A 12,808-nucleotide genomic window follows, 5' to 3' on the forward strand; every position below is an offset into this window, starting at 1 on the left:
CACCTAAATCTATAATTTAAGCATTATCTTGCCATTTTTCTTAGAGAACAAGTTCTAAAATTGCTCAGTCACTAAAAGAGAAGATGTATTTTTTGCCTGTAGTGTTTGAGAACAAAGCAGCTCGTGCAGCTTCGCCCTCGTAAACTTGGACGCATTGTGGTCACACTGCATAAAAGCCTAGCTGTTCTTTAATTTACTTTATCAGAAATACTAAGCCAGACTCCACTCACAAATTCAGTTTCTCTTTTTTCAATTAAAGCAGATTGGTTGGTTCGCTTTGACCGAAGTCAAAACTGTATTTGCTCAACATAGAGTTTTAGGCAAACCAAGAGTGGAATTCTCACCTAATTCATATTACACAGCATAACAATAAGCAATGTGTACTGCACTGGCTGAAAAAAATTGTGAAGAGTAGGACTAAAGAAAGAGCTTTTTTCAGTGGGTATAATGTTATCATTGTATGTATAGCAAATGGTGTCATGTTGGTGTACTGTATAGCTGCAGCTATATTATGAGCTAATAATCATCTTAATAACCAGCCAAACAAACCTTATTAACAAAAAAAGAGTATTTACCGATTTTCTCACTGTGTTTTCACAGCAAGTTGATCTTTTTGCCAACAGACGTGTTGAACTGAGAGGCACAACAGTATTTGTTACCATCAGAATAATTCTGTTTAATTTCTTTTACGGACTAGTAAAAAACTAGTGGGTCCACTAAGACTGCACCCAGACAGTGGTCAAACTAAATGGATTTCTGCCCTTCTTAAAGAAATTAGACAGAGGCAAATATCCATCCAATCCTCAGTTTCAACAGTTTGAATAATTAGGGGATTATGAAAATAATTTTTATTAGGCAGTTTTACAGACATATGACAACCTGAATAATCATGAAATTATACCAATGGGTAACAATAGTCTTCAATCCAAACAATGTTTGGCTGCATCCTGTCATGACTCCTGCCTCCACCTCCACCTCCAGCCAGACCCCCCCACCCTGGTCTTTGCTTAATTACAGAAGTGGTTGTTGGTGTGCAGGTGTTCCAGGGCTCCAGCTGCTTCTCATCTCCAATCACCTCAACTATAAAGGCTGGGCTACAACTTCACCACCCAGCCAGGTTGTCGACTCAGCCTTGTAGTTAGTCATTTTAGCCTGCCCTAATCCTAGTTGCTGTTTATAGATCCTTGCCTGCCTTTCCTGTCACTCCCAGACCCCCCTGACCAGACTCTTGCCTCTGTACCCCCTGGACCCTGGAAAACTTTGGGTCCAGCCAACACACATTGTTGACACGTTAAAAATGATACATGGTAATCTGCTAGGGAGATGTGAGTTATATGTAATTAAGATAGTAGTTAAACATGATGTGAAGTGGACTGCTGGTAGCACATGTACACTCATATTTGTGTAGTGATTACATCTCTTTGGCCATTTTTTTCTCTTTTTTGTAGTTATCTGTTGGAAATTACAATCTCAGGCCATAAAAAGATGACTTTGAATGTTTTGGAGTTAGTTGTTTGAATGACTGCTATAATTGTGCTTGAGATGCAATATCCTCACCTGCAAGTCTCTGTATAATCCCAGTAGTGACATCCTCTGCTCTCTCCCATGGCTCACGGGGGCATTTTTTTTCTATTTTGTAGTGTGTGCTTGACCTGTGAAGAAGTGGGCACACAGAAGCTTCTTTTTTGTTTGTTTGCAAGAAGGTGACTGTTTTCACAGCGTCATTTTTATCATAGTGTGCCAACTTCTCTTCACACAAAAGAAACTATAATAAAGCTAGGCCCATAGAAATCCTTGTGTAACTTCACGTAGTTCTGATTTGACACCTTAAGTTAAAGGGATTGACCCTGGCATCACTTAAAATGCCACGCTGGAAACATAAAGAAACCACTCTCGAAACGAGTTTCATTCACTGAACCCCAAATCTTTATTAACCACTGCTTGCTCACAAAGATATATGAGGAGAGAGGGGAAACACACAAATGGACAGAGGAGAGAAAGAGAGACAGAGAGGAAAATAGGATACTCACTGTCTGCGTCGGACTTCCTGGCAACTGATACACACTGTAATGTTTGCTTATATCTAACCGGATCAATATCACATGGCACAAACACTACCCGCCCTTTCTGAAATACACTCATACCATCCCTCACACACATCTATGGGCCAACTGTGCATGCGTGACCAACAGTGTCCAACCTCAGGCTTCAACACCCTTCGTTACAAACGATTTGCATTCTTTAAAACACTCATATACACCTTTACAGATGGAAATACTGTGTTCATTAATCATCGTTGCAGTGATGCCTGTTATGGCTTAAATATCTTCCTTGTGCCGGCCTTGAAGTGGAATTTACAGCGTCTTGGTGTGAAGTGCAATGATTCCAGTAGATGATGTGGACTACTACCCTAGCTTTTACGAAATGGAGAAAGCTGGGACATATCTGTATTTTCTCCAGTGTGGATTCACAGTAGCAAGTTGATTTTTTTTTTCTTTTTTCTTTTTTTTTTCACACCCCAGCGTTCTCAGGATGCGCCTTCACCTCAGCGGTGTTGTAAAAGACAGTAACAAGCATCTCCGCTGTGACTGGAGGCTCGTTTCTGAGAACTATAAGAGGCCATTTGTTAGGGTTGTTTCATGAGTTTACTGGTTGCAGAACAGTATTCAGTGAGCTCCTGCTGAGCTCTGTGCTGTGGTTACCTATGTGGAGAGTGTGTGAGTGAGTGCTTATACAGCATACAAGTATGTGGAAAGATGGAGACTGAGGGAGGATGAGGATGGGCTCGTTAAATGCTATAGTGTTCTCCTGCATTACAGTCACTACCTACTTCACAGGAGTGGATGTGCAGCAACGGTTTGCGGTCCCCACAGAAGCAAGCAAACTGTTCCCCCTCCCTCTGGCAACTGTCCTGCTCACTAATTGGAACATTGGCAAAAACTGGATAGAAAATCACTTTGAGCAAACGGAGATTCAATTTTGCTTCCAGATCTGCTAGGTCAGATGAGTAAGCGTCCACGAGGGGACGAGGGGACGAGGGAACGGAGCCAGCATGCAGACTTTGTGAGGGCGCAAGCAGTCACTGCAAAACATCAGCTAGCTGGCAAACTCACAACAAACACCTAAGCCTGTTACACACAAGAGAAACCTAAAATAAGAAAACATTCTCTGGCTGAAATCAACGAAAATATGAAAATGAACAGATAATTACATCCATATATATATGCAGGGAGAGGAAACCTATATATAAAAATGGCACACTGCAATCAATACTTTTGCTGCTTGTATATAACAAAAAAAAAAGTATTTACAAAACCCACTGTCACTTGTCAATTTGATTTTTTTTTTTCGTATTATTTGAGCAAAAACATTCTTTTTGGAAGGAATTGGCAGGAGACATGAATTTGACTTTTTTTTTTTCTCTTTTTGAAATTTTTTGTATCATTTTCCTCCCCCTACCCCCATCTGTACCTCCCGCTGTCTCGGGGTGGCGTCTTGTGGTAGTTTTATTGTAGTATACGGGGGGAGTATGACAGGGGAAGGAGTGAAGAGGTGGGGGACTTGAGGAATAGGGAGGGAGGGCCGGGGGTGGTGGTATAGAGTGTGGAGGTGGTATGTGAAGCCTTCTCATGGCAACAACTCTTCTCTCATCTCCTTGTTCCTGCGCACCTCCTGAGCGTGCCTCTCCTGGAAAAAAACACACATTTTAGGTTATAATCAGGATGTAGTCCTCTACTGTCAGCCCGTCCCTGACATTAATTTCTCACAACGTCTCCCCTCTTTCACCTTTGCAATGTCAACTGAGGGACATACAGTGGGTGTACATCTTCTGCTATTTTTGGCTCTCTCTAGAGAAAGTGCGCCATCTGCTGGGCAGTTGAACCAACTCTTGTCTCCACCTTGTTCTCTTTCTTTTCACCTTTCCTTATCATCCACCTGACACTTGAATTTTCCTTCATAGCCCACTTTTAAGTTCATATGTCCTTGACAATTCTGAGATGCAGAAGGTAGGCGATATTCAAAGCTAAGATTTTAACACAAAAATCAAAAATTCCCACCACATCAACTGGCTGCGTTCTTTGTAAATACATCAATACACATTCGGTGACTGTCAACTCTAACGTTTGTAATCACAGTTAAATCACAGTTAAATTAAGAATACAGACAAAACCTTGTTTTGTCTCCTTCTCCTTTCACAGATCTATCCTTCACTGTTTGCACACCAATTATTTAGAATAAAAAAAATGCAACAGCTGATTTGAAAAAAAAACAAAACTAATTACAAATGGTTGCTTCACAGTAAAAGGCTTTGAATTTTGACCAGGTCTCTCTGGTGTGAAGTTTGAATGCTCGTTCTGTTGCTGTGGATTGTTTTTATGGTTGCTCTAGTTTCACCCCCCGAGTCCAAAGATAACGATGTTGGGTTAACTGGTGATTCTAAATTGATTTAAATTATGTACGTGTGTGAGTGCACATCTGTCTCTGTGTTAGTGCTGTGATGGGGTAGCAAAATGCTAATGGGTGCAGCCCACTTGGTACCCAGTGGCATTTTGAAAAGGGTCCACTCCCCTGCCGAAATATTATAAAGCAGGGATCTGGGTCTTTTTTGTTTGGGAAGGTTCCTGAGCAAAAAAGCTTCGAGTTCTCTGAACATTTTGTACAATATTTTTTTTCAACTAAATTACTTTTTCCAAAAAGGTCAAGAATATGAAAAGGAGAAGGAAGGTCAAGACTACGAGAAACCTCTATTTACAAGAAACCTCACATAAATCATAAATCACATAAATCCGTTTCCAGAACTACTTTCCATAACTTAACGCAGCCCGGTCCAACGTAATGTCACGGTTTCTGCCTTTTCACCTGCCACTCGGTTACCTTGTTTGCTTCTCTGACAGCTTCTTCGGTAGCTTGATCTTTGATTTTAGAAAAACTTTGGATATTAACCTATAACCACTCAGCATTTGGGTTCTCCACACTTAATAAACAGTCACGCATTCATTCTTTACTGCTTCTCACCCTCTCCTGCAGGCGCTCCATCATGGAGGCCAGGTAGGCCTGCCGGTTCTCCTCGATTTGCTCCATCTTCAGCTGGAGCTTCTCCTCGGCCATGCGGCTGAAGTTGCTGTTCTCCTCCATGGCCTTCAGCAGCACTTCGCGCTCGTGCTCTCGTTTCTCAGCCAGGATTCGAAGGATCTGCGCCTCCTGGGACTGGGAGAGGAAAGAGTGGTGAGCAGCGGAGAGGATGACTCAGGGAAAAAAGAGGTCGATGTCAATATTATAATTTACTGGACACCTCTCATAGATATTTCAAAGAATTCAAGTATGAGGATGAGTTGGAGTAATTCATCTCATGCTTACATTAAATACCTTAAGGTTTTAAAAGAAAATGTCTCTATTTGCTGGCTTAATTTTCCATCTGCTGTGACTTTTGGCAACAACATTAGGTATCTGCTGCTAAAAAAGCTGTGCCGTGGAGTGAATAATAATTGCTTACTTGATTTGTTGGTGGATTTTTGGACGGACCAGGTGCTGAACCGATTGTACTGACATTTGAAAATTATGCAGAAATTACCCGATAATAGACTCAGTAGTTGGCGTGACTCACTAGTGATGTAGAATTAGATGCGGGGGGCGTCAAATCATTATTAGAGTAAAAAGGCGATATATTATGTAAACTTGGTCAGGCAGGATTTTTTTTTGGAATTGTAAAATGTTTCACGTGGCTTTTGTTGAAGCAAAGTGATACACGGCAGCTTGCTGCAGTTAAGTGACAGGAAAACATCCTTACTCTCCTTCGGTCCTCAGCCGCTTCCAATTTCTTCTGGATGTCATCCAGGGAAATGTCCCTCTTCGGGGGGCTGGTGATGCAGTGGGCCACATCAGACACAGGGGAGGGCGGCTTCAGGATGACCTCAAAGGCTTGGCCCGAGGCACGCTTGTTAATGGGCTTGATGTCCATATCTGCATGCGAGTGCATTAAAGAAGAAAGACCGATTCAGCTGTCTCAATTTGAATTTCATTTGGGTTTGTAAAAAAAAGAACATTTCCATCCTGGTTACCACCTACCTTCAAAGTCACCCATGATGTTCTTGCGGGTCTCGGGGTACAGACAAGAGCAGATGAGCGAGAGAACAGAAATCTCCTTCATCTTCTCTTTGTAAGCTGCAGAGGTAAATGAAAATATGACTCCAGCTGCACTGCTCACTCATGAACAAAGACAGAATATTAACCTAGTAACATAAAAAAAGATTAAACATATTTGGCCTACTTTTGCCTCCACAGGAGGCCCTTGATGTAAACATGAACATTTTTAGAGGAATAACAATGCATCAAATCCTTCAAAAGAAAAACCTCATCATCAAAGGATGTCTGATGCAGCTGAGCTGTTTGGGGTTTTCTTGTCTGCTTCAGGACTTTTGTTTTCACTGCACTGTGAGGGGGAGCGTGGTGAATGTGTCCTCACTTGGCCTAATTTCGCTAACAGCCAAGACACTACCATTCCCACAGGATTCTCCACACATCATCAGATGCATTTTATTTTGATGTATTATTCATTAACTTTTGCAGACCAACTCCCGTTTGGCTCCCAGCTATACTTTAAGCGACGAAACATCAAGGATCTGTATCATTGATCTGAGATATTCAAAATAGCAAAGATTCCAGGATTTAGAGTATATCCTCAGATAATCTGTAGGCTTCTCTCATCATCTTATTCTGTGGTTTTTGAATAAAAGATAGGGGTTTAGCTTATCAGCGTAACGCAGCTCTATGACTTTGCATCCCATGGACAGTCCAAAAACTTAATAACACTGAAGCAAAGCTGGCATCAATTTTTAATAGCTGGATTTGGCAACTGGCAGTCTGCTCAAAGGGGGGTGTACAAAGTGCTCCAAAGAGTGACTTTGTTCATCCCCCAAGAATGAGCTCCAAGTTCAGCAGCAGTCCCTGCAGGGAGAGGGACAAAAATAACTGCAACACACTGCAGGTTGGGAAACATTCTGCGTTTGCACAAGGCTGCTGTGTTCTGTTCAACGTAAGATGTGCTATAATGCAGATTTGCATGCCAACTGTCCCAGAATTACACTTTTCATCACGCATACTATGAGGCCTAAGGGGCTAAAATGTGGGACTTTGATTCATGATTTGCAGCAGGCTTTAGTAGCAAAGCCAGAAATGAGATTTACAGTGCTTCTTCTACGTGGTGGGGTATGGTGTACAGTATGATTAATCCTCCTCCTCACTCTTATTCACAGCTCTCTTCTCTCTGTGTCTCGCTTTCTGCCCTGCAGACTGGCAGACGCCACAGTAATGTGATAAACTCTCAGATGTAGCTCGCACTACTCTCTGATGGCCTTGTTAACCCCTTCCCTCAGGAGGAAGTGGGAGAGAGTGAGAGCACGGTGGGAAGTGAAAAATAAAGTCGAGAAACGCTGGAAGACAGGAGAGGGGGATGAAGAGGAATGCAGATAAAGGTAAAGTTTGAGAAACAGAAAAGGAGTGCAATTTCTTTCAGTGGAAGGAGAGAAAATTATTGGTTTATAGGCTTTACAAAAAAGCTAACGCCTCCTTGATTTAAATACAAATACACAGACAGCAAAGCCAGTAGCTCCCAGTAGAATAGCAGCCACCGTCGACTGCCCCCAGGACAGCCAACTGGAAGCAGCCACCTCAGGTGGATGGCACTTCAGTTTGTAATTAGCAGACCGCACCATTGTGCTGATGAGAGGTAGAGACACATGTGGATGGTTGTCGCTGTCTCATTAAAGGCTGTGTATATGTCAAGACCCCAGCAGTGATTTCCTCAAACACACAACTCCTCTTGACAGTGGAAGACTCAGTTTACAACTCAGTGGAGCATGTGATCTGGGTTAAACGTTTATTGAGCAGATCTGCATGGACTCCTGATGAGCCTCTCTGTGGTAATGTTTGAAGCTGAGACAATTTTTCTATTTCATTATCAGCTAATCTGCCGATTATTTTTGTTAACATTTAGTCCTGACTCGAGCAGATGTTATCAGATCTCCAATTTTTGTTGGATAGAAACTCGAAGATGTTCTCGAGAAATGATATTATACTGAGAGAGAGAGAGAGAGAGAGAGAGAGAGAGAGAGAGAGAGAGAGAGAGAGAGGGAGAGAGATATTGGCTAGGATGTAAACAGATAAATCAAAGTAGCTCTAATCTGGTTTAATTTAATTTAAGAGGAGTTTCTACTATCACTGTGTCAGAGCAGATTTCCATTTTTTGTTATCTTGCACAATAACAGCTTTCTATAAATTGAAGCAGCTCTTTAACTCAGAGCCTTTTTTTTTATTTATCCATAATCAAAAATAGATGAGATTCACCACTGTGCAAAAAAATATTAAAGTGCCACTGTATTTCTCACGAGGGAATACATATCCCCTACTCCATAACCTCTGCAATAACACACTATTTCCCTGTGGATCAGACCCATAAAAAATGACAAATGATCCACCGTGACTGATACAGCAGGAGGTGTCCAAACCCAGGCATGTTTTCGAAAGTTGTGGCTGACTTTCAGACACGTTCATGTCAAGCTGACCTGAGACAAAATATTTTCAGACAGAGCCGACACCGCTTTATTGCTCCCACTCCCACTCTGACGGGCTGTTTCCAACCAGCCAGGTCAGCATCCTTCCTCTAAGAGAACTGCTCCTCTCGTCCTGTCCTAGACACAGCCGTCAAACTGCACTTCCTCTTCCCATCCATCAGACAAAGAGCACAGAGCATCAATATCTACTGTACCTCCTCCCCCACAGGCATCACTCTCCCCTGGCACCCTCAGCACCCCCAGTCTTCCATCTCATCTGTTGCTGATGTATTCTCAATTTCATCTTCTCCTTCTCTCTGCCTTTCTTGATATTTGTCTCCCGTACCCTCTGCTTTTCCTGTGTCAGCACAAACTGCCACACCTGTATTTGTTGCCGTTCCTTTTTCGCCTTATTTTCCCCGGTCACGCTCCATTTCCCCTCTCTTCGACTCATCTTAAAAACTCAACCGCTGCTACAGTTTTATAGTCACTCTGAGCAAAAGAAAAAAAGAAATAAAGTGCAAACTACCAATTAAAGGCATCCAACAAAATGTGGCCCGGTGTATTGAAGCCTTACTGGCCTACTGGGTGCTGTAGCGTCACAGAATCATGGGTTTATGCGTGTTCAGCAGCTTTATAGTTAGGCCACCCAGCAACAGAATAATCACAAAAACATGAAGCAATCAAAAGAGCAAAATTGGATGTTCAAAGAAACGTCATGGGACCCAAACAATGAACGACAGCTTGTTGTTACATTGAAGAGCTGCAGGCAAGATTACTAATACATCACTTTTAATTAACGCTGATAAAATGTTAAAATCAGTCCAAAAACCAACGATTTTCACTTTCAACATAACTGTAATTAAAGTCTATCATGGCAGTTTAGTCTGAAAAACGCCTTAAATCACATAAATACCAGATTTCAGAAATACTTGCCTGTTGAAGATCTTTAGTTTGAGTAGTCAGTCAGTGAACACTTGCTTAAATGTTTAATGGGCTTCTGATGAATATATCAGACAGTGTCTAGAATCTATAGGGCGTTGCAATGCCCAGAACCATCCCTGATCTGAGTATTCACAGCTCAGGAGCATGCAGCACAGTAGATTGATGTCACCTCCTCCTCTTTAAGAGCAACAGTCATCTCGACCAGTAATGGGAGTGTGCCGCACAGACTGATGGGACTCGGTGATAAATCAGGATGAATTACGAGTCTGAGAGACTACATGCAGATGGCCCACAACAATAGTGATAAAGATCAAAGGATGGGAAAATACAGCAGAATTTGAATGTCACCGAATACTTGCTGTGTCCATGCTGCTTGTGTCTTTGTTCACCAAGGAATTGATTTTAGGACTCCAGCTCAATGACCACACCTAATGTGTACTTACAAGCCTTAATGCCCACTGGAGTGGTTCTGAGCTTGGTTTTGGGATAGTTTAGGCTTGAGGGTAGCCCCAAATCTCCAGAAATACAGTGGTAATCATAAATTTATCTTTATATGTGAAGTTTTTGAATATACAAGGAAATATTAATTTGTCTGTTAAACCTCCAGATTTGTTGCTCTTCATCTCACAAGCATGAAAAAGCAGAAACCAGCTCCCCTAACAGCGGCTGCGTTTTTGGAGGTGAACTAAAGCCTAAATGAACTCAGCGACCCGGCGAGTGATGACTGGCATGATGGCGATTTTCTCCCTGAGTGTCTGCTCTGTGCCCATCCCATTCTGCTTGTCCACAGTTCAAATAATGGCTGAAAAAAGAGGGGGCTTGGGAGGAGGGGGGGGGGAGAAGTGGAGGAGGATAGGGGCATGACCATAACAGCAAGCATTTAGTTGCTGGTGTCCCTGAGCGCAGACACCAGGACCCTTACCACTGTCCATCTGCATACTCCTCCATCCATCAAGTGCTCTTCCAACCAGAAAAAAAAACCCCAAAAATGACAATCCCCAATATTGGCCACACACACATATCACACTCCTTCACATATACAAGGCACTCATGATTTGCCATAATCTTTTGTATGGTTATGCTTCTCACGTGCAGTATTAATGCCCTGGATGCAGCTCTTAAAAATGACCGAAATGTTAAAATGATCAAATCCAGACAGACGGTAATATATCTCGCCTCAATATGGAAATCTACACTGACACAGATACAAGGCCTCCCACCTCCTTAACATTCAGTCTCGTTTTTATTTCTCCATATTTCTACCAAAAAAACTGTCACATTACACCCGAGCATAGATTGCCAGCAGATAATAACGCAGTTATGGAACATAACAGCCTTATGTTACAGCCAATAACCCCGCTAACAGGATTGGAGTCTGATTATCCTGAGACGACATTCATTTTCATCGCCAGTCGTAAATTCTTCCCTCGACTGCAAAGCAATTCCGGATAAGGATCCTCTCTTCTCTCCCTACTCCATTCATACCGGCTGCGGTCACCCACAAAATGGGTTAAGCATGCAGGCTTTTCTGTACAACTACATAAGATGTCCCTGTTTTAACAAGGAGATTTGTCACACCCTGGAGAGCGGCAGGGCTGCTTTGAAGGGACCAGAGATGTTGGGTGGGGTCGCTGGCGCTGCATTATGCTGCACGGCTCTGAGTCAGGCAGTAAGGGGGCAGGTGCGGCAGGCAGGCATCGATGAAATGCTGCCGTGCGAGGGAGAAAAATCGCCTTTCTTTTGTCTTTTATGGATTGAATAGCTTTGAAATTAACATATAAATAGAACATGCGTCACTGAAATGAGAAACAGACTCCCCAAACTAACCCCTATTGATCAGCACTTGATTTAGGATCAGTCAGAAACCAACAAAAAAAATGATTACTATAAAAGCCAAAACGTAAATAAATAAGGAAAACGTTGCTCCAGTTTTGCAACTTCGTCATAAAGAAGTGACTTGGAGAGGAGTTTGGCCGCTCCCTCTGTCAGCCCTCAGCATCCTTTTGTGCCATGGGTGTCGCCACCGCCTCTCATCATCACCGTCAAACTATGCAGTCACTGAAATCTGAGAAAAGATGGGATCAAGAGCAAAACTCACCGATTACGGTCTTGGCCATTTTTGTACGGTGTTGCCGGGGCGGGCTGACCGGAGGAGAGCTGCTGGATGCTGTAACAGGGCGAAGGTACTGCTGTGAAGGCACTGAGTCAGCAGAGACGGGGGCTGCCGGTGCGCCTGGTGGTCTGTTATAAGCTGCGTCAAGTCAGCGGGAGATAAAGAGCACGATACCGGAAGTCTGCAGACTTCACCGTCAGAATAAAAGCACGAATTTGCCCTGTTTTTCATTTGTGAAAAAAATAAAGATCAATTTATTCTTACGCTGTGAGTAAACTTGTATATAAAATTGTGTATACATTTTATCTTATTAGTTTTGGCTAAATTGAACTTTGTCTTGTTTTTCTTCTTATCCTCAGTGGTAATAAAAACAACATTACTGATTTAATTATTATCATTTTAAGTAGACACATTTGTTCACCAGTTTGAAACAATTTGGACACGACATTATTGATCTGTTGAATTGGACACGTGGTTGGACACGTGGTTTTATAAGAAAAGACAATATGCTGTATAGGGGAATAACTGGCATTTTCAGAGGCCTAGCCTTATAAATTTTTATATATTTTTTCCCTTCTGCTTTTGCTTCCTCATTCAAAAGTTATAAGAAGATGGCATCCTCTGTCGATCTTCCCTTGACAAAAGCTCACCCAAAGGTAAATGTGAGCTGGTCCAGAACTAGAAATCTTGAGAGGCATAAGATGGAGACTCATAAGCACTTTCCGCATTGCCCATTCCAGGCAGGACTGTTGTGCCTTTGCTGCACCTTGTCACTCTGTTTGGTACAAAGGTGGTATAAGGGGTTAAAGCTGATGTGCGTGCAGTCGAGGTTGCCACTAAGGTGAATCAAAGTGGAGAGAGAGCCAGCACAGCAAAACGTAGACACCAGTGCTGTGTCTGAATCTGAATCCAGCACGTCATTTGAAAGCACACGCCACACTACCTCTGCTTGGTTGGTATATGAATGAGCTACGGCGGCCCGATGAAGGTGCCCCTTTCTTGTGACCATGCGGTGTAATCTTTGCTTAAAGGGCTAGTGTCTGTAGTTTCATCAATTAAATGCTAGTATCTTCTCTTAACTTTAGGCTGAGCAATGCCAAAAAGCAACTGGGATGCAACAAAAGTAATAAGGGAAAAAAAACATTAAAGAATATAGGAAAATAAAGAATTTCATATGAAGCAGACGTGTGTTTCTAGATAA

At 42.4% G+C, this 12,808-nt stretch overlaps 2 protein-coding genes across 2 annotated transcripts in view; one reads left to right on the forward strand and one right to left on the reverse strand.

Annotated features, from left to right (window-relative positions):
* Positions 1-1,903: 1,903 nt before the first annotated feature.
* stmn2b (stathmin 2b) lies at positions 1,904-11,755 on the reverse strand. The gene is made up of 5 exons (XM_072370548.1): positions 11,593-11,755; positions 6,067-6,162; positions 5,789-5,961; positions 5,017-5,208; positions 1,904-3,687 (listed from the first exon to the last, which is right to left on the reverse strand). Exons 1-5 carry the CDS (start codon positions 11,609-11,611, stop codon positions 3,628-3,630), a joined length of 540 nt encoding a protein of 179 aa, XP_072226649.1. The 5' UTR covers positions 11,612-11,755; the 3' UTR covers positions 1,904-3,627.
* The window catches only part of cunh6orf62 (chromosome unknown C6orf62 homolog), a 112,084-nt gene continuing 105,765 nt past the window's right edge, over positions 6,490-12,808 (forward strand). The window contains exon 1 of the mRNA XM_072370547.1: positions 6,490-6,499. The gene's annotated coding sequence lies outside the window, so the exon portion shown is untranslated. The remainder of the gene's footprint in view (positions 6,500-12,808) is intronic.

Source organism: Leuresthes tenuis, unplaced genomic scaffold, assembly GCF_036924035.1.
Source record: "Leuresthes tenuis unplaced genomic scaffold, fLeuTen1.0.hap1 SCAF_18, whole genome shotgun sequence".
Taxonomy (NCBI): Eukaryota; Metazoa; Chordata; class Actinopteri; order Atheriniformes; family Atherinopsidae; genus Leuresthes; species Leuresthes tenuis.